General features: G+C 44.6%; 1 protein-coding gene across 6 annotated transcripts in view; it reads right to left on the reverse strand.

The window, feature by feature from the left end:
• TANGO2 (transport and golgi organization 2 homolog) overlaps positions 1-22,083 on the reverse strand; it is a 108,337-nt gene that overhangs the window by 29,531 nt on the left and 56,723 nt on the right. For 3 of the 6 annotated variants that reach the window (XM_088659554.1, XM_035097846.3, XM_060269741.2), the window contains 3 exons: positions 19,095-19,183; positions 15,111-15,230; positions 9,679-9,793 (listed from right to left, as the gene is read on the reverse strand). In XM_088659554.1, coding sequence (XP_088515680.1) covers positions 9,679-9,793; positions 15,111-15,230; positions 19,095-19,183 — 324 coding nt within the window. Of the gene's footprint in view, positions 1-9,678; positions 9,794-15,110; positions 15,234-19,094; positions 19,184-22,083 lie in introns of all 6 variants that reach the window. The other 3 variants (XM_035097847.3, XM_035097845.3, XM_035097848.3) reach the window with 1 other exon arrangement.

Consider the following 22,083-nt stretch of genomic DNA (forward strand, 5'->3'; position numbering starts at 1 on the left):
TCCCCCAAAATACTGCCACCTGCTCTGATTTTTCATCGCTGTTGCCCATACTGTAGCAGCATGATATTCAAAAATAAGATGAAGTGCTGGACTCAGGCATGAGGAATAGGAGCTGCCACCCTTGGAGAGCATTCAAAGTTAGTTCCACTCAGAAAAGACCCATTGAAATCACTGGAGACTGATAATAAAAATAAAATAAAATAATTATAATTATAATTATTTATACCCTGCCCATCTGGCTGGGTTTCCCTAGGCACTCTGGGCGGCTCCCAACAGAATATTAAAAACACGATAAACTTGGCTCCATTGATTTCAACTGGGTCTGCTCTGAGTAAAACAGTTGGACCCAGCCCTATATTCCTGCAACAGCTATTATAAAATGTTTTTAGCTGCCTTAGATATCTTGCATGACAGAAAGGAAGGATATAACGTGCTTTTATTCATATGCATTTTATTTTAAAAGCAGGAGCTAGCATGAAAGACAAGGTGTTTTATTTATTTATTTATTTAAGAGAGCTTTCTTTTCCTTTCTTTTCTTTTAATCCCGTCTTTTTAGAGGAATCTACTCTGTTTGGATCCAAAGATGCCCTTAGATGGAGAGGTTCTGGTGAGCAGCTACTGTTCCACTTTCTGCAAGGGGTAGTGTTGGCGGCAAGTTGTGTAATGCAGAGGGGGTTCTGCGATGCCTTGCACAAACAGAATCCAACCTCTGGTTTCCCAGTCCTCTCTTTCTTGTGCAAGAATCTTGCGCTATGTCAGAAAAGGCCCTTCTGCCCACAGAAGAGGCCCTTCTGCTGCTCACGGGCACCTCTGGATCCAGCCCAATATCAACACGCAGAGAGCCTCTGAAAACAAGTGGTGTTAACTTCGCCGCAGACAAACAGCGACATGAGCCAGCCACAGAAATTTATAGCTTCAGAGTAAACTGTTTGGAATTACGTTTCAAGATCAATCTTATTACCAAAGGGAATTCTGAGTGCCTTGCGGGCAACGTAGCCACTAGTATCAAAGCCTAAGGGCGAAATATCCACAAGACATCACTGAAGGCTTTTGCAATTCAGAGCATAGCTGCCAAGTTTTCCCTTTTCTCGCGAGGAAGCCTATTCAGCATTAGGGAAAATCCCTTAAAAAAAGGGATAACTTGGCAGCTATGATTCAGAGATTATTGTATCCAATGTTGGCCACAATGAATATTTGGCATATAAGCCAACCACATTGCCTGGATTGTTTTACAGCCTTCATTAAAAAAAACACACACACCCCCAAAAAAAACAAGGGCAATGGAAGGGAGCAGCACTTTCAGAAGCTGCTTATATATTTCTATCCTCTTTTGTCAAATGGTCACAAGCTAATGGGAACAGTCCCTTTATGTTGTGTTTTAAAAATATACCTACTTTGCTGTCTTTTCCTCTTCACAGAGGAGAGAAACAGTGGACACATAAGTCAAGCAAAGGAAAATCTGTGAGGACAGTGCCCATCTTGGGCTAGCCGAACCAAATTGGAGTTGGCACACTGCAGAATGGAAAAAGGTAAACTAAAGAAACCAGGAAAGCGAGATCTAACCATGTGCCTCCATGTAATGAGAACTCTACTTATCACTTGTTACAGTGGTGGTGGTGGTGGGGGATAAAGTGCAGAATGGACTTCAAAACAGGAGCAAATTAAAAGCAAGAAAGAAAAGAACACAAGCATTTGAAAGTGGGCAGAAATTTCCTATTTATGGGAGAGCACATGTTTTGAATGAAGACTTCCCCAGGGTTAATCCCCATCATCTTCCAGTTTGAAGGAAGATGTGCCAGGGTGGAAGAAAGGCTTCTGCTCAAGAGAACTGTTGCCAGTTAGAGTAGACAGCATGGTGGGTAAGATGGAGCAATGGTTTTGACTCCGCAAATGACAGTTTCAGGTACTCACTGACGTCGGGAAAGGCAGGGCAGTGGAAGAGAATTTTTAGAAGCTGTACTGTATTTTTAGAGGCTCTTTAAAAAGCCTGTTATGTTTTGCCATTCCTTTATAAGCCACCTCTAATATTCTTGAATTATATAAAGGCGAGCTGTTTTTTTAAAAAAATAATCCAAAGAAAGAAAGAAAGAAGAAGAAAGAAAGAAAGAAAGAAAGAAAGAAAGAAAGAAAGAAAGAAAGAAAGAAAGAGGGACGAAGGAAGGAAGGAGGGAAGGAGGGAAGGAGGGAAGGAGGGAAGGAGGGAAGGAAGGAAGGAAGGAAGGAAGGAAGGAAGGAAGGAAGGAAGGAAGGAGAAACAAGACTATTTATTACCCAGCCTTGTCCAACAGATTGTGCACAGAGCAGGTATTTGTGGCTTTGTCATTGAGAAGGGACGAGCAGGGGATAATCGTACCAAGACCACAAAGATCTGGTCAGGGCTGGCTCTGAATGATTGCAGCAGAGAGAGGTCTAAACCACCTGAACTTGTAGGGAGAGAAGGCTGCCCTCATTTCTGAACCATGTCTGCCCTCCCTGCATGTCCTCCCCAGCCCCTGGTTCCAGGAGAGCTTTCATCTTCATTACAGAGAGACCAAGGGCAAATTAGCAAATCACAAAGATGCCCTCCAGTAGTTATGATTCCACTGGGATTTGAAGATCATCGGTCTAAGCAGGAGACACTAGGAAATGTTTTAAATGAAAGCTTCTGTCTGACCTACCACGACTTGCGGCAGTCTGCAGCTGAATTCTAATGGTCCACTTTACTTGAAGCGGAGAGGAAGATTCTACTATGGATTGTTTTGACCTTCAAGCTACGACATTTATAAAAAGCATTCTCTCAAACCCATGCTCATGATTAGCATGGCTCCATCACAAGCCGCAGGTGTAGACAACAGAGTAGGGTTGCCATACGGAAGAGATTGACACTCCAGAACCAAGGGGGGGGGAGAGATGCAGTGCTAGTCAAACAAACAAAGCCAAGTGCCTTCTGAATATTGAGCTACTACTGGGAAGACGCAAGAGACGACTCTACACATGGATATCACCAAATGGGCAGCATCGAAATCAGATTGATTATATTCTCTGCAGCCAAAGATGGAGAAGCTCTATACAGTCAGCAAAAACAAGACCTGGAGCTGACTGTAACTCAGATCATCAGCTTCTTATAGCAAAATTCCAGCTTAAACTGAAGAAAGTAGGAAAAAGCACTGGGCCAGTAAGATACAATCTGAATCAAATCCCTTATGAATACACAGTGGAAGTGAGGAACAGGTTTAAGGATTTAGATTTGGTGGACAGAGTGCCTGAAGAACTATGGATGGAGGCTCGTAACATTATACAGGAGGCAGCAACGAAAACCATCCCAAGGAAAAGGAAATGCAAGAAAGCAAAATGGCTATCCAACGAGGCCTTACAAATAGCGGAGGAGAGGAGGCAAGCAAAATGCAAGGGAGATAGGGAAAGATACAGGAAACTGAATGCAGATTTCCAAAAAACAGCAAGGAGAGACAAGAGGGTCTTCTTAAATGAGCAATGCAAAGAAATAGAGGAAAACAATAGAATGGGGAAAACCAGAGATCTGTTCAAGAAAATTGGAGATATGAAAGGAACATTTCGTACAAAGATTACCATAATCAAGGACAAAAGTGGTAAGGACCTAACAGAAGCAGAAGACATCAAGAAGAGGTGGCAGGAATACACAGAGGAATTATACCAGAAAGATATGGAGGTCTCGTACACCCCAGGTAGTGTGGTTGCTGACCTTGAGCCAGACATCTTGGAGAGTGAAGTCAAATGGGCCTTAGAAAGCACTGCTAATAACAAGGCCAGTGGAAGTGATGATATTCCAGCTGAACTATTTAAAATTTTAAAAGATGATGCTGTTAAGGTGCTACACCCAATATGCCAGCAAGTTTGGAAAACTCAGCAATGGCCAGAGGATTGGAGAAGATCAGTCTACATCCCAATTCCAAAGAAGGGCAGTGCCAAAGAATGCTCCAACTTCCGCACAATTGCGCTCATTTCACACGCTAGCAAGGTTATGCTTAAAATTCTACAAGGCAGGCTTAGGCAGTATGTGGACCGAGAACTCCCAGAAGTGCAAGCTGGATTTCGAAAGGGCAGAGGAACCAGAGACCAAATAGCAAACATGCGCTGGATTATGGAGAAAGCTAGAGAGTTCCAGAAAAACGTCTACTTCTGCTTCATTGACTATGCAAAAGCCTTTGACTGTGTCGACCACAGCAAACTATGGCAAGTTCTTAAAGAAATGGGAGTGCCTGATCACCTCATCTGTCTCCTGAGAAATCTCTATGTGGGACAAGAAGCTACAGTTAGAACTGGATATGGAACAACTGATTGGTTCAAAATTGGGAAAGGAGTACGACAAGGTTGTATATTGTCTCCCTGCTTATTTAACTTATATGCAGAATTCATCATGCGAAAGGCTGGACTAGATGAATCCCAAGCCGGAATTAAGATTGCCGGAAGAAATATCAACAACCTCAGATATGCAGATGACACAACCTTGATGGCAGAAAGCGAGGAGGAATTAAAGAACCTTTTAATGAGGGTGAAAGAGGAGAGCGCAAAATATGGTCTGAAGCTCAACATCAAAAAAACCAAGATCATGGCCACTGGTTCCATCACCTCCTGGCAAATAGAAGGGGAAGAAATGGAGGCAGTGAGAGATTTTACTTTCTTGGGCTCCTTGATCACTGCAGATGGTGACAGCAGTCACGAAATTAAAAGACGCCTGCTTCTTGGGAGAAAAGCAATGACAAACCTAGACAGCATCTTAAAAAGCAGAGACATCACTTTGCCGACAAAGGTCCGTATAGTTAAAGCTATGGTTTTCCCAGTAGTGATGTATGGAAGTGAGAGCTGGACCATAAAGAAGGCTGATCGTCGAAGAATTGATGCTTTTGAATTATGGTGCTGGAGGAGACTCTTGAGAGTCCCATGGACTGCTAGAAGGTCAAACCTATCCATTCTTAAAGAAATCAGCCCTGAGTGCTCCCTGGAAGGACAGATCGTGAAGCTGAGGCTCCAATACTTTGGCCACCTCATGAGAAGAGAAGAATCCTTGGAAAAGACCCTGATGTTGGGAAAGATGGAGGGCACTAGGAGAAGGGGACGACAGAGGACGAGATGGTTGGACAGTGTTCTCGAAGCTACGAACATGAGTTTGACCAAACTGCGGGAGGCAGTGCAAGACAGGAGTGCCTGGCGTGCTATGGTCCATGGGGTCACGAAGAGTCGGACACGACTAAACGACTAAACAACACAACTGGGAAGACGAGGGAGAACAGACATTCCCCCCTCCGTCCAAAAGAATGGGTGACTTCTTTCAAGTGGCAGAACCAGAGACCGTCCTTCTTCTAAAGAAAAGAAAACACACCTGAATTAAGCTACACTTCAAGCAAGGGTTAGCCAACGTGCTGCCATTTGAATGCTGTTGAACTACAGCTGCCACCAACTCCAGCCATCATGGCTAACAGTCAAGGATGATGGGAGTTGCAGTCCAAGAATGTCTGGTGCCATGTTGTTAACCCCTGCTCTAAGCCAAAGGTTCTCAAGCTGCAATGGTGCAAAAGCTCCATTATCTACAGTAAGGTTGTGGAGCAGTCAGAAATATCTGCACTTGGTCTTGCACTCAATTTATTTTTTTTCTTCTGATGACAGAAATCAAAACCATTTTGAACAAGGGCCTGTGATTTTTCACACACTGGTGCAGTCTACTAATTTCCCCTTAAATGTTTAAAAAGGAGCCCTTCTCAGCAGCCTGGCTGCCCATGATTTTCATAATACAGTGACGGTATTGATGTTGATGCTAAAAAAAAAGAATAAGATCATGGGTTTTTTGCCTTCTTCCATTGCATTATAAGGCACCTCGACGGTTATTCAAATATGAGTTATGTATGTATTTTGATTTGTAGAATAAACAAACAAAAATGTTATTAAGTGGTCTGCCAAGACCCCCAACATTTTTAAGTTCTCCGTAGGAAAAAAAAATTCTTCCATTTACAAGCCTGGTATTAACTGGTCAGCTATCCCACGGCAGGTCACAATACATACCCACCAACTCAGTTTCGCAAGTAATCTTTGTATAGTCACAGCTCTACTACATACAGGTGATGCTCAAACACCAACCTATTGATTACTAATAGCTGCAGTGTGCATTTACAACACACTGGAACACAAATCATGTTTTATTCAAACATAGGCTCACCCAAGTGACTTGTGCATTGACTTGCTTGCACAAAACTTACACAGAGGTTAGACTATGCCTGGTCTTTACTGAATCTGTTCCAATTTGTTTGCAGGGAGGTTAAATGGTCATGAGCTCAGATCTTGATTTCATCCTGATTTCCTTGTATCGTTCATCGTTCATTCATCCAACACTTTTCAGAGGATTCTCCTAACCGCAAAGCATGCATTTAAGAAACAAAAAAGTGGGTTTGCCGCACCAGGGTGACAGAGCCTTTTAATCCACTGAAATTGCACAAGCCTGAAGTTCTGGTATGCACCTGAAAGCCTACTGCAAAACACAGTCTGAAGGCTACCTATTTGAGGGGAAGAACTCTTATAACTACTTCTGAGAAACCAGAGGGCTATTTGGGGGAGGGAGAGCAGGAGGAGGACATGGTTTTTTTGGCATAACCCCCTCTTTGGCTAGCAGCCATCCATCTTTGATACACTCTATTGAGCTGTCAAGAAATGGATATAGAAAGTAATTACTGCCCAGGGGAAGCTTCCTCTTCTTGTCAAAATACATATAGCGTATTTGAAGTAGTCAGCTATGCACTGTAAGAACGAACTGGCAAATGCACAACAGGGGAGCAACTTTTGGGGATGGGGGAGCGTGCCAGTGGCGAGCAGGGCCAGAGTGAAAAGAAAGCAGAGCAACAAGCGGGACCTTTAACTTTGTACAGTCAAAGTTATACACCCATCACTTAGTCACCCATCCATGCAAGCAAGAGGCATGATCACAGTTCAGGAATGCACTCCTGCCATGCAAAAGCACTCAAGGAGGGTGAAAAGCAGGGGCCTGGGAAATGTCTGAAGGTCCGACAGAAAGGCCTGGAGGGCTGCATTTGGGCCTTGGACTTGAGGTTCCTCATCCCAGATATACTCCAGACTCCTAACTATACCGTTAACAGATAATGCCTTGGTTCCTGAGGAGTTCAACATCTTTGGCATCTTGTTTAAGAAGCAATACAAAATACCGCAGAGGCCTACCTATCCTTCCATGAAGGTAAAGGTAAAGGGACCCCGGACCATTAGGTCCAGCCTTGACGGACTCTGGGGTTGCGGCGCTCATCTCGCGTTATTGGCCGAGGGAGCCGGCATACAGCTTCCGGGTCATGTGGTCAGCATGACTGACAAAGCTGCTTCTGGCGAACCAGAGCAGCGCACGGAAACGCCGTTTACCTTCCCGCTGTAGCGGTACCTATTTATCTACTTGCACTTTGATGTGCTTTCAAACTGCTAGGTTGGTCCTTCAATACAACTGGAATAAATGAATAAATAATAATAAATTTGATAAAGCCAGTTACTGCATTTGAAAGTAATGCAACTGCATTTGAAAGTAATTTGAAAGGCAACTCGGTTGGGCCGAAGACAGCCCCAGTAGGCAACAGGAATGCTGAAAACAGAGCTGAACTAAGGGTGGCAGAGCCCCAGAAATAATTGGCAAAGGGCCAAAAGGATAGTCAAGCAGCACACACTTCAGCATCCACGCCTGTTTCTGTATTCCACCACAGGAAAACAAAATGATATGATTTATGTTGGCCTGCACTGTGGGGCAGGGTTGGCAAGCAAAATGAAAACATAATTCACATAAATTTGAAGTTTGCGGCAACGAAGTCTTAGCAACACCCTCCATTTGGTTCAGCGGCAGGTTAACCCAGTGAGTGGGGAATGACATTAATTATACCAATTCCTTCCAGTAGCACCTTAGAGACCAATTAACTAAAAATCCCTTCCAGTAGCACCTTAGAGACCAACTAAGTTTGTCATTGGTGTGAGCTTTCGTGTGCATGCACACTTCTTCAGATACCTGTATTCAGGTATCTGAAGAAGTGTGCAAGCACACGAAAGCTCATACCAATGGCAAACTTAGTTGGTCTCTAAGGTGCTTCTGGAAGGACTTTTTAAATTAATAATACAATTTAGAGTTAGAATGAATCTTAGGGGCCACCTAATGCAACCCCACCTGCTCAGTGCATGGCACCACCACAGCATCCAGCCTCTGCTGACCCAAGATTTTTGCGCTCTAGCAGGGGATTCTTACATCCCTTTCAGGGATACACAAACGCCTGGTGGATATCACAGTCCCATCACAAATCTGTGTGGTCAAGTGTGCCATAAAAGCGTGTAGAACAAGCAAGGTATATTGATAAGAGGCTCAAACATGTGCTTAGTTTGCTGGATCCAAATAGTTAAGCAGCTGCACTGTTCATAATATACAGTCATACCTCATGTTACGTTCCGCTCTTGTTACGGACTTTCAGCTTACGAACGCGGCAAACCCGGAAGTGTTTATTTCCGGGTTCGCCGCCCACGCATGCACAGAAGCAATCTGCGTGCTTCGCGCATGCGCAGAAGACGGGCTCTAGTTGCGGACTTTTCGGGGTGCGAGCGGCACCTCGAAATGGATTAAGTCCGCAACTAGAATTACCACTGTACACCCAAAGAATTTCCCCTCATTGCTATGATTTCACAGATCCGGGGTGGTGGTGGTGGTGCTTTATGCCTCCTTCTAGAAAGGCTACTTCAAATCCCAGGTTGAGGTCACCCTCTTGGGTTAATTAGAGCTCTGCCAGGGACTGCACAGTTCACTAGCACTCTGTCTCTGCTTTCTCCCAGGACCGCATCCCAGATTCATTATGTGACTAATTCAGAAAGCCCCGCGAAGATCTGCAGAATCGTATGAAATGATACTTGAAGTGTGCTTGACTTCAGATCCACTCGGATTATTGACAGTTCCCACTTGACACCTGGGATGTGACTTCATCATTATCACCACATCTGTTTCTGCCTCTCGCTCCTTTACCATTCAAGTTCTCCCCAGATGCCTGACCAGGTGAACAAAGCGAGCAGATTGCAACCATTAGTTTGTAATAACTGTGAGATGGCACCGCGCTTCCTTCCTTATCCTTTTAGTTATGTATGCAGCTTGCCTGGCAATCCTGTCTCCCTTCTCCACAACCGCAGTGTAGCATGGGTAGGGAACCTCAAGCTCAGAGGGCAAATGTGGCCCTCCAGGCCTCCTGACCTGGCCCTGAGATCTCTCCCCAGGCCACACCTCCCACTGGCTCTGTTTCTAACCCCATCATGTTTTTGCCTGGCTGGACTATGTCCTGATAATGCCTCTGGCTTGCCTGGGTGAAGGACAGAATGGGGTTTGTGAGGGCGTGTAGAAACTAGCCTACTGAATAAAGGTAAAATGTACACTCATTGCCCAGAGTAAACCCATTGAAATTAAGATTGCCATGTCCACCAGTTTCAATGGGGCTGCTCTGAGTACAACTCAAGAATGCTACAACCCTAAATTCGTTCCTTAATAAAACAACAACACAATTTCTTCATTAAAAAGGGGGGGGGGGACAGAATAGGCTTTGCTCCGACATATACCCACGGTATAAACATTTAGTGCTATCCATTATACGCACCCCATTGGCCCTTGTTTTTTCCTCCCCCTTTGCTGCCTTAGCTGCGAAGTTTTTATATACTTACTTCAAGTCTGCTGCTATTAAATTAAATCCATTGTAAAGGTGTCCTTCTAAGGCCACTTTCTTCAAGTACGAGTAACTGTCCAGATCCGAAGTCAAAAAATTTGTCACGAGGGCACCTGCAAAGTGGGAGAAAAGTTTGGGGTGGTGGTGTTAGATCCTGGTAGAATGCTTTCCAATGAGGAAAACGGACATTTTCCCCTCACTGGGCTAGCTCAAACAAGTAGCAGAAAGGAATAAGCTTTCTGACTCACTGCAGTCAAGGACATAGCATGGAAACGGATTAACGTAAGTTTGATCAATTGTGTACCAGGCTCACCGTTAATAAGCGACCTTTAAATGATCAAAATTTTTTTTAAAGGTCTTTCAAATGTCTTATGCCCCTCCTCTGAGACAAATATCACAAATAATACCAACCCCATCAAAGCATCCTGTTATTTTCCGCAAGTCAGTAATGCTACACAATTAAGATCGTTCCAAATCGGCTGTAGCAGACCCACCACTTAATACCACTAATTAATAATGTGGCGGATCCTCTCCCGCTAACTGCCCCCAATTAAATATAGTGCACCCACCTCACAGAACACCAATTATATGAATTTCTACAATTTACCACAGATTATCTGGTGGGGGATTTGTGTGAGGGAAAACTTAATGATTTAGAGTCTCAGGCGGGAGCTGATCAAACAAACAAGAAATGTTTCATTAAACAAAAAGAGGCTTATGAAACAAAGCAGGTCAGGAAATAATAATAATAATAATAATAATAATAATAATAATAATAATAATAATAATATTTATACCCCGCCCTTCCCAGTCAAGACCGGGCTCAGGGCAGCTAACAACAAATAATATCAACACAAGTATAAAAGAAACAATTCAGTTAAAATGCAGATTAATATAATGTTAAAATTCAATTTTAAAATTAAAAACCTACAAATAAGATAAAACCATTATGAGATAAAACCTTAGGGGAGGGTAACCGTGGGGTCAGTCTGCGTCAGTCCAAAGGCCAAACGGAACAGCTCTGTCTTGCAGGCCCTACAGAAAGATGACAAATCCCGCAGGGCCCTAGTCTCCTGGGACAGAGCATTCCACCAGGTCGGGGCCAGTACTGAGAAGGCCCTGGTCCTGGTCGAGGCCAGCCTAACCACCTTGTGACTCGGGATCTTCAGTACCTGTATGTTATTATTTGTGGACCTTAATGTCCTCTGTGGGTCATACCGGGAGAGGCGGTCCCGTAGGTACGAGGGTCCTAAGCCGCATAATGCATTCTTTCAGGCTGAAGCTAACTTATTTTCTTTAACCACGTCTCTGGCTTGAACACAATTCTATAGACACAACTCTTCTTCAGTTACTAAAAATCAGGTGTTACATTTCAGATGGTCATTGTTCAGGTTTCTAGAAGAGATGGTCAAATGCTCAACTCAGTTTCTGTCACTTATATATTACAGTTAAAAACTTTCAGCACCATACAGATTCCTTCACAGCTTAATCCTTTGGTTCATGAGGTCTTCTAAATGGTGTAACAGACCCAGGGGATCCTCTCACCCCTTGTTACTGGTTTGGGAGTCTTCAGTACCTAGAACAGGCATCCCCAAACTGCGGCCCTCCAGATGTTTTGGCCTACAACTCCCATGATCCCTAGCTAACAGGACCAGTGGTCAGGGATGATGGGAATTGTAGTCCAAAACATCTGGAGGGCCGAAGTTTGGGGATGCCTGACCTAGAAGAACTCTCCTTTCCTGGCTCTACTGAGACCCAGGTAGCCTGTATTCCCAAAGGATCTACCTCTCCCGACTCAGACTCAGCCCTCCCAGGGCTGTATACCTTCCCCAGACCCTCAACCCGGTCTCCCTACCCAAGCTGCGAGGCTCCATCCTCTCGCTATGGGTAGCCCTCCTCAGTGTGAATGCTTAACGTCCCTCAGAAGCAGTTCTCCTGAACTCATTCCCTAACTCCCAACTTCAACTAAACCCTATTTCTTAACGTGAACCTTTGCTCTTTTTCAAAACCAAACCAAACCTCTCTTCTTAAATCCAGCCTTGTCTACCCCTCTCCCTCAGAAACTGCTCCTTTTCTATCCCCCCAAGTGCTGTTCCTCCCCACTCTGTGGCTAGCTGACTCCACAGCCAAACAGAGATAGGCTCCAGCCTACTCTAGAGGAGGGACTACATCACCAGATTGTGGTCTGGCTCTACTGTCCGTCAGACAGTATTTCAAGCAGTGCTGGGAACGCATACCGTAGCTAAACCCAGCTCCCCAGGATGTGGGCAGGCATAATATATGCAGAAACCCTGAGAAACGCAATTAAGATGTGCTCGATTCTCAGTACACATCACATTTGTAACGTGATCTTGCAAAAATTGCAACGGAGAACCGATGGCTAGAGAAAAGACTTTCTCCCTTTCTCCTGAGAGTGGAACGGGGGGGGGGGGCGTCACACAGAGCTGGGTATTGGAAGGTTTAGGACAGCCAGGAGTAAGTACCCCTTCACACAGAGCATTGCTAAATGATGAAATTCTCTCCCACAAAATGTAGCGATGGCCAACTTGGTTGGCTTAAAAGATAGGCACATTCATGGAGGGCAGGCCTATCAGTTGCACTCATGTCCTGCTTTGCGGGCATCCATTGGAGGCTGGTCACTGTGAGAACAGGTTGATGGACGAGATGGGCCTTTGGCCTAATCCAGTAGCCACTTCTGATGTTAGAAGTTAGAAGCCTTGACATTCTCTTAGTCCTACTGCCATGGTTAAGTCTGGCAGGAAGCTGGCTAATACTGATCAGTCTATGTGCTGAATTCAACTAAATAGTTGCACTAGAGGGAGCCACTGCAACCAGACCCATTAATGCAATGGGGTTCCCTTACATCTTCCTCCTGAGCACCCCCCCCCAAAAAAAATCAGAGTGTGTGTATGTGTGTGTCAGAAGCACCCCCAGAACAGTGCTTGGAGAGAGGAGATTGTTCCATCCAGGAAGCAGAAAGCTTTGCCCTGATGGAACCATCACAATCATGGGACATTGAATTCCATCCTGTATTTCCAACTAAATCAGGGCGGCCCCAACTTTTCATACCAAGTGGGCCACAACTTTGACACAGAATCTGTGGGCCATACACTGCCTTGTCGCGTGGGGGAGTGAGGCCAAAATTTGGTCCGGACCTTGTGCTGCCTTCCCAAAGCTGGCAAAGGGAGACAGCAGGCTTTGGGAAGGAAGCGAGAGGCTCTGGCAAGCTCCTGGAGCTTTGCCTCCACTTTCCCAAAGCTGGGAAACCAGTAACTAGGCTCGGGAAAGGAGACAGAATGACTCTAGGACCCTGTGAAAACCTCACACCTATTTCACAAAGCCCAGCACCTCGCTTACCCAAGCTTTGGGAAGAGCAAGGGCATGGGGGGTGTCAAATGTTGGCGAAGGCTGCAAAAGAAGGCCTTGAGGGTTGCATGCAGTGCTTGCGGCATGCGTTGGACCACCCTGATCCAAATCCTACTACAGTGTTCCCTATTTCTAACTGGCAGTGGTTCTCTAGGAGCTCAGGAAAATGCTTTCCCCATTACCTGGGTTTGTAACTGGAAATGCCAGATTCAGAACAGATTCAGTACAGTACCACTGAGTTATAGATCCTCCAGCAAAGAAGTGGTTTCTGCCTAGTTTCAAACCTTTCACACGTGAAACAAAAGGTGATACCCACTATGCTACCTAAACTGAAGCTTCAATCCTGCTTAAGCTTTAGGCATCCAAACATATGGTTAACCCAGCTTTCTGGAGGCCACTGAATTATTCCAAAACAATGGGTTCCCAAGATAGTTAAATGCTATTAATTGTTCTATCAAAATCCCGGCTGGCTGGAACACTACCATTATCATCAATAGAAGCAGCCTAGCAATTACAAGCCCATCACTTTAATATGTAACATATCTAAGCATTTTCTGGCAACAGTTGGAAGCACAGGCCTACGGAAATAAAATTATTTTCAAAGTAGAAACCAGGTTTTTAGAGCAAATTTTTTTAAAGCAGAGGTAGCACTAATTTCAGCACATTTAAGCTTCTGAGGTGGTTATGGCTTCTTCTTGTTGTTGTTGTTTGTTTGTTTGTTTCTTTGAAGAGGAACAGCACCACTAACTTTCAACTACGGTAACTTGATGTAACCCTAGGAGCTGATGCATGTCATTTCTAAACATGAAATATGTGTATCCTATTATTATTAGTAGTAGTAATAGTAATAGTAGTAGTATATTGCCTTTCATTGATAGATTTCAGAGCGGTTCACAACATAAAAATGCAAGCGGAAGTTGGAATGTGAACAAAGGAAGGAAAGAATTAACTCTCCCAGCAACACCAGGTCTGAGACAATAATGATTATGAAGGACTACACAAGTGAAATGGATTTTATATTTTTAAGAAATAACTGACGCACTGTTGGTAAGGAGGCAATGATGGTCGGCTGTAAGAATGGACAACAACAAGTGAAGGATGAAATGGATATTAATGAAGAGATGATGTGGCTACAGGAGGAAAAGATGGGCATATGTTTGCAACAGGAGCGGAGAACCTGATTTTTTTTAAAAAAGAAATTGTATTAAATTAAAGTAATTCAGTTTGTAATATTTTTTTTAAAAAAACCAATAAAAATAATTTCGTGGGAAAACAACCTTAAAAATGCAAGCTAAAAACACATAATAAAAACAACTTTTCACTGCAAGCTAGCCCATAATGCTTGTGGCAGCAATACTGCATGAGTGCATCCCTATAATCAGTGATGGCAATACCCCAAACACACTGGAAGATGGAGGGAAAGAGTGACTGAGTTTGAAGTGGGCATATGAACCAGTGGTACAGGGCACATGGTTTGCATGCATCAGCTCCCAGGTGCAATTTCTGTTGTCTCTAGTTAAGCCACCCCTGGCAAGGGAGACCTGGGAAATATCTCCGCCCCAGACTCTGGAGAGTTGCTACTGACATTGACAATGAGTAGGGCCAGCTAGACCAGCAATTTGTCTCCATACAAAGAGATCTCCTCATCTTCTTCTGGATCTATACTGGAGGGGCAGGGAGTTGAAAGAGAAGATTCTGAGTTAGTAAGGGAGAAGGAACACAGGAAGCTGCCTTACACCAGAATCCATTCAGCTCAATAGTGTTGACTCTGACTGGCAGCATCTCTCCAGGATTTCATTGGGGGCTCTCTCCCAGTCTAATTGGGAGATGCTGGGGATTGAACTTGGGACCTTCTGTGTGCAAAGCAGGTGCTCTACCACTGAGCCATGGCTGTTCTAGGTTTGGGAACACTGCAACAGAAGGTATGACTGTAGTAAGGGCAGTGCTGCTGCAGTTTGTGTGATTCACATTTGACTGCAGGATTTATAGCTGAAGAACCTGCATCTTAACGAACTTCCAGATGTGTTCATGTAACCCAGTCCCCTCTCGTTTCCATATACATACCTCTTCCTTTTGCATTCTTGTCTGTCTTTGGCTGCATGTAGTTCGTCAGGGCTGCCAATTTACCTTTCTTGCTGATTCCAAGCCACGTCCCACCTTCTTTTCCTTCCTCCATATCCAAACCTGCTAAAAGGATTTGTTTTGTTTAGACAAGCCTACCCAAATACTTAGAATGGTTAGTGTGTGTTTTAATCTGTTTTTAGTTTGCCGCTGATTTTAATTTTTTGAATGCTTCAACTGATCGTTTTTCATTGCTTTTATTGAACATTTTATTGTTTCATCTTTTTCGGAGACCATGTTGAGGTTTGCTTGTTTGTTTTACATTCAGGCAGTGTGCAAAATTTATGAAATTTCAAAAATACACAGTAACAACAGTAATAAAGTAAGTAGCATTTAAAAAAATCTAAAAGGTGTCTGTGGTCTCTGTTCAAGAGCTTCATACTTTCATATCCCCCAACATTTCAGATGTGAAAATATGAGGGACATGCCCAGTTCCAGGGTTGAGTGTGTTCTTTGGAAGAACACTGCCTGATTTGGCTCTCAGTGGGTTTTAAAGTGTCCCAGGAGGTAGGTTAGGGTTGAAAGGTAGTGACTGGCCCAAGGTTACCTAGTGAAGAGTAATGGATGATCAGAGATCTGAACCTGAGTTTTTCCCAGTCTTAGTTTGATACTCTAAGACAGGCATCCCCAAACTGCGGCCCTGCAGATGTTTTGGCCTACAACTCCCATGATCCCTAGCTAGCAGGACCAGTGGTCGGGGGAGATAGGAATTGTAGTCTAAAACATCTGGAGGGCCAAAGTTTCGGGATACCTGCTATAAGACAGCCTTTCTCAATCGTGGATTCCCATATAGTGTTGAACTACAACTCCCTAGCTTCACTGCCCATTGGTTCTGCTAGCTACGGATGATGGGAGTCCAACAACATCTGGGGACCCAGGGTTGAGAAAGGCTGCTCTGACCCAAGGGTGAGGAACCCCAGGCTTCGGGGCCAAATGCAGCCTTCAAGGCCTCTCTGTCTGGCCTTTGGGACCCTTCTTAGGCCACACCTCCTCCTCCCCAGCCATACCCCTCATTGCCTCTGCTTTCAGCCCTCCTTGAGTTCTGCCTTTTCGCAAACATCTCCCATTATCCTGGACCATTGGTTATGCTGACTGAGGGTGATGGGTGTTCATGGAATCAAATAACTGGGAAGGGACACCAACCCCCTGCAATGCAGGAATCTCAACTAAAGTGTCAATGATAGATGGCCACCCAGCCTCTGCTTAAAAACCTCCAATAAAAGAGGGTCCACCGTCTCCAGTGGGAGTTGGTTCCACTGTTGAACAGCTCTTACTGTCAGAAATTTTTTCCTGGTGTTTAGTTGGAACCTCCTTTCTTGTAATTTGAATCCACTGATTTGGGTCCTACCCTCTAGAACATGAGTAGGCAAACTAAGGCCCAGGGGCCGGATCCGGCCCAATCACCTTCTAAATCCGGCCTGCGGATGGTCCGGGAATCAGTGTGTTTTTACATGAGTAGAATGTGTGCTTTTATTTAAAATGCAACTCTGGTTTATTTGTGGGGCATAGGAATTTGTTCATCCCCCCACCAAAAAACAAACAAACATAGTCTGGCCCCCCACGAGGTCTGAGGGACAGTGGATTGGCCCCCTGCTGAAAAGGTTTGCTGACCCCTGCTCTAGATATTTGAGTATAACTATCCTGTCTCCTTTCGTGTGCATGCACACTTCATCAGATACACTGAAACAGAAGCCACCAGATCCTTATGTATATTCAGAAGGTGGGGGGTCGGGGTGATGGGAATGGGTGATGGGCTGATAGGAGTGGTAAACCTGTTGATGACTGTTAATGACTGTTAATGACTGCAATTGGTCTTGCGGGGGGGATTTCAGAAACAGACTGGAAAGAGAAGTTGCTGAATTGCAACTCATTAGCAAGCTTAAAACCATGGAGCCACCTGGAATGAACAGAGACATAGGATTCTTATCTCATTATACATGATCAAGCTTTCCTTAGCACCTCAGCCCTTGCTTCCCCCCCCGCAAGAACAATTGCAGTCATTAACAGTCATCAACAGGTTTACCACTCCTATCAGCCCATCACCCATTCCCATCACCCCCACCCCCACCCTCTGAATATACATAAGGCTCTGGTGGCTTCTGTTTCAGTGTATCTGAAGAAGTGTGCATGCACACGAAAGCTCATACCAAAATAAAAACTTAGTTGGTCTTTAAGGTGCTACTGAAGGATTTTTTTTATTTTGTTTCGACTCAGACCAACACGGCTACCTACCTGTAACTATCATGTCTCCTCTCAGTCTCTTCTTTCCAGGCTAAACCTACCCCAGCTCCTTCAACCATTCCTCATATGGTTTCCAGGCCCTTGATCACCTTAGTTGCCCTCCGCTGCACACATTCCAGATTGTCAATATCCTTCTTAAATTGTGGCCCCCAGAAACAGCAACATCTGGAACCCATCCCAGATGGGTTTCCCATCCCAGTGATAGAGGAAGGTCAGAATGATCTTCCTCTCTGCCCTCTGCCAACCTGCTGCATTTCCATGCTGGTTGTGGAGGAAAGCAAAGTGGGTTCCCCCATAGAATGATCCATTCTTCCTTCCTTCCTCTGCCAGCTCTGCTCATTCATCCACACCGCCTCCCCCCCCCCCCCGGCCCAGTATGTCTGGTTTTATTTGAGACAAAAAAGCCAGGTGTTATTAATTCAAATGGTGTTATTCACACAATAAATGAAACCTAGACCGCTAACACCCTTGAGAATATATCAAGGCACTATTGCCTCAAAAATAAAGAAAAAAGAAAAAGAAAAATAGGCAAGGAAAAGCTTAAAGAGGGACAACAAGAACACATCAAAAAGTGGGTTCAGCATCTCCCCACTTTGCTACAGCCTGGTGCCTGGTTAAAATTCAGATTTCAGGATCAAAGTGTACCACTCCACCCCCAACCCCCTTTGCATTTGTATAAAAATGGGTTGGGGAAGTTTGCAGCATACCCTGCAAGAATTTGGAATGAGTGAGAGACTTTCAGAAAGGAAAAGGAACTGCAGTGCAGAGAGAGTGATTTATCCTTACAATTCTTCCTGCCAATGACAACAACATCAAGCATAAGAGAAAAATCTTTGCCCCGTCAAAGGATTTTAAAGCTATGCTTTGCCTGCCTGTGTCTCATTTTTATTTATGTGCCTAGCGAGGCTTATGCTTCAGTTTGGCTGGGCAGAGAAAAGATGTTTTTGGTTTTCTTTGAAAGAGAAACAGAGCATTAAGTGGACAAAAAGGTTGGTTAAGTTTTTAAAAAGTCACCAGGTAGAAGGTTGGTAGAGTCACTTTCAGTAAATTGCAAATTCATCAAAGGCAAACAACAACACACTTTCTCTTTAAACCAAACTTATTAAACTATTTTTGAAGACACTTGTCTCCCGGCCAAAACTGTACGCTTGAAAAATGGGATATTGGACCACATTTATGGGAGAGCAAAATGCATTTCTGTTAGATTTAACTATGGCTCAAATCACTCGATTTCAGGTGTCAAATTAAAACACTATTGTGAAAGTTGGAAAAACAAAGACAAACCACCACAACCACAACCACAAGCAATAAAAGCAACATTTAAGAAGACCTCGCCTGTAATAAGAATGCAGGGGTCTTGGAGGGGCATCTGAAATACCACAGCCCAACTTACAGATGATAGGTGCCCATTCCAAAACCGACTTCACATAGATTTACAGTCAAAAGCAAAGAGAGAGAAAAATTAGCATCAGCATGATTAAAGTTCTGGACTAGAACCTGGGAGACCTGGGTTCAAATCCGCCAGCTCAGCCTTGAAACTCACTGAGTGATCTTGGGACAGTCACCATCTCTTAGTAGTGTTAGCAGCCTATCTCACAGGGTTGCTGTGAGGATGAAAAGGGGAGAGGGAGGACCATGTACACAAATGCAATTTATGAATAATTACTCAAGGAGAGTGTTACATACCGCTGAGGATCTCATTGCTGCCGTCCCAAAAGTCGGCCGATTTTGATGGTCTGTGATAAAATTCATCTCTGTTAGCTGCTAAGATAAGCCTGGAGGACAAGAACAGGAAAGCATGGTTGCCATGGATAATGTGAATAATGTTAGACATAGGAGCATTGTTGGCCCACCCTGAAGATCCTTCAACAATACAGTGGTACCTTGGTTCTCAAACACCTTGGTACTCAAACAACCTGGAACCCAAACACTGCAAACCCAGAAGCAAGTGTTCCAGTTTGCGAATGTGGTCCGTTTTGAGTGTTATGCCTCCAATTCGAGTGCCACACTTCCATTTTGAGTGTTATGCTGAGGTCTGTCAGTTTTTGCTATTTATTTTGGGGTTTGGGTTTTGCAACTCTTTTTGTTTTTGTTTTTGCGACTGCGTAGAACCCAGTTCAGCTACTGATTGATTGTGTAACTGCAGTACATTGTTTATTGCTTTTGTTTTATGGATCAATGGTCTTGTTAGTAAAATTAGTAAAATTCATGTTAAATTGCTGTTTGAGAGGTTGTTTTTAAAAGCCTTGAACGGATTAAATCATTTTGCATTACTTTCTATGGGAAAATACACCTTGGTTTTGGAACGGGCTTCCGGAACGGATTAAGTTTGAGAACCAAGGTACCACTGTATACAAAATAAACAACAATAAAACCCCACTGAATTTCCATCTAAAGACATTGCACATGGCAATGGTCCAACAGCTTCTTATAAGAGGCAAACACTGCTGACCCATAAAGTCGGTCTATCGTGGAAGGAGGACAGGACAACATGGACTGCCTCACATGCAATGCTAAACCATGGCTTAGTGCAGACATCCCCAAACTGCGGCCCTCCAGATGTTTTGGCCTACAACTCCCATGATCCCTAGCTAACAGGACCAGTGGTTGGGGAAGATGGGAATTGTAGTCCAAAACATCTGGAGGGCCGCAGTTTGGGGATGCCTGGCTTAGTGTTATGCAGACAAGGCCTTAGTGAGACCCAGCAAAGCAAACCATAGTTTATGATGCTGGCTTGCTCAATCAAACATATTGTATGCTAGGATGTCTGGTTTGCACTAATGTTAAGCCCAGTTTCTTTGAAACGGCAAAGGTACTTGGTAGAAATTCTCCTCCTCCTGGAGAAGGGAGAGCAGGAACCTGGTGCTTGGCTTGGGCTCAGTAAGGCTCATCCATGATACATTCAACTATGGCCTAGTGCTACATGTGAACTAGTCCTGTCCTTCCTATTGGGCTCCTTAAGGGATGCTTGCACTGTTTGCTCCATTTACAACTGGCTGACCTGGATTGCAGGTAGACTTTGCAAACAAAGGCCAAGCTACACTTGAACCTACATCGTCTTGATGAAAGAAATCTTACTGCTGCACATCGACATTATCCAAAATCCTAAGAGTCATCAATCATGGACCACAAGTGTTTTGATGATGGAAACAGAGGCAACACTTGAGGAAGACGGGGTGGGGGGTGGGGAGAAGTTGCCCCTTGGCTTGTGTGTCAAGTCTCCAGGCGTAATACAAGTGGGTGGGTGCAGGGGGACGGAGCCAATTTTGCTTCGTGTTTTACTGGTTCTATTATCAGATTTTACCACTTTTGAATTTTACAGGAAGAGCAATACATAAATAGGTGATTATTCTTTAGGAGAACCTTTATCATCCTCTGGCTAGCTGATTGGTTCTACACAATGAATGATCATTCCTGTTAACAAACGAAATGGCCTGTGTTCAGTGCGTAAATACCAAAAGGCAGGTGCACACACATGCGCGCGCGCACACACACACACAGAGAGGGAGAGAGACAGACAGAGACAGAGAGAGAAAAGATAGCATTTTTGGAAAGACAGGCATTCCAACTAGCTGCTTCAGGGGGGAAGCAGCAAAGCCCACGTCTTCTATTCAGCTGGGATCTGTTACTATTTGGCTCCTCTCCTCCCAGAACTGCCATCTCCCCATGCTATTCTAGTAGCTCATTATGGGCTTGTTCACACATTAACACGGAACACAGGTGCAAGCTCTCTCTACACAAGTGAAAGGTCGTGTGCACTGGTCGATTTGTACAAATGCTGAATGTTGCCAGTAAACAACCAAACGAGCGTGCAGCTCAACTACCCGCGTACACAGATTGTACGCTTGCTGAATGTACCCCATATGAGCACCCATTATGCAGTTTCGTTTCCCTACGGAACAAGAAATGAAGCAAGAGCGGTATCGACAAGGGCAGTCTTCTCCAACTTGGTGACCTCCAGATAATCTTGAACTCCATCAGTCCTAACCTGCATGACCACCCAGTGGTCCATGGATGATGGGAGCTTTGGCCCAACAGCATCTGGAGCACCATGGGTTCCCCATCTCTGCATTAGGGGGTTGGTGGATGTGACTTATAAGCAGGCACAACACCGCTTCTAAGCACTTGGTGAATAAAAGGAGGTCTTTTCATGGGCGTACCCAGTGAGGGGCGGGGGGCAGCTGACCCCCACAGGAGCAAAAAAAGTTAAATGGTTATAAAGTGATGAAACTAAACAAAATTAGGTAGGGCGATGGCAAATAATCAGTTGTTTACCACACTGAAATGGTGTAAAAACCGAGAAGTATCTAGAGCCACCTAGTGACTGGTAGAGGAATCTATGTCAGTGCTGGATAGGGAGTGAAAGAAGCGGGACAGAGTGAATGGTCGAGGCGGCATGCTCCTTCCCCGCCGTGCGAGACGCCTGCTTCACCTCTTTCCGGAGAGCCACCGTGGAGCAGATGCAGCCGACCACGTGAGCAACTTTTCATTCGCCTTTTCCGTGCTGAAATGTCACAACCTGGACGACCATGGCTCCCCCCCCCCCAAGTTTTGATCCTGGGTACGCCCCTGGGTCTTTTAATAGGAAGAGAGACTGGAAGAGGTCGTGTGGCAATTCAATATGCAGCTGAACCCATAAGACATCTAGAGTCAGGCAGAAGGGTCATTTCTCTTG

Source organism: Zootoca vivipara, chromosome 16, assembly GCF_965207765.1.
Source record: "Zootoca vivipara chromosome 16, rZooViv2.hap1.1, whole genome shotgun sequence".
Classification (NCBI taxonomy): Eukaryota; Metazoa; Chordata; class Lepidosauria; order Squamata; family Lacertidae; genus Zootoca; species Zootoca vivipara.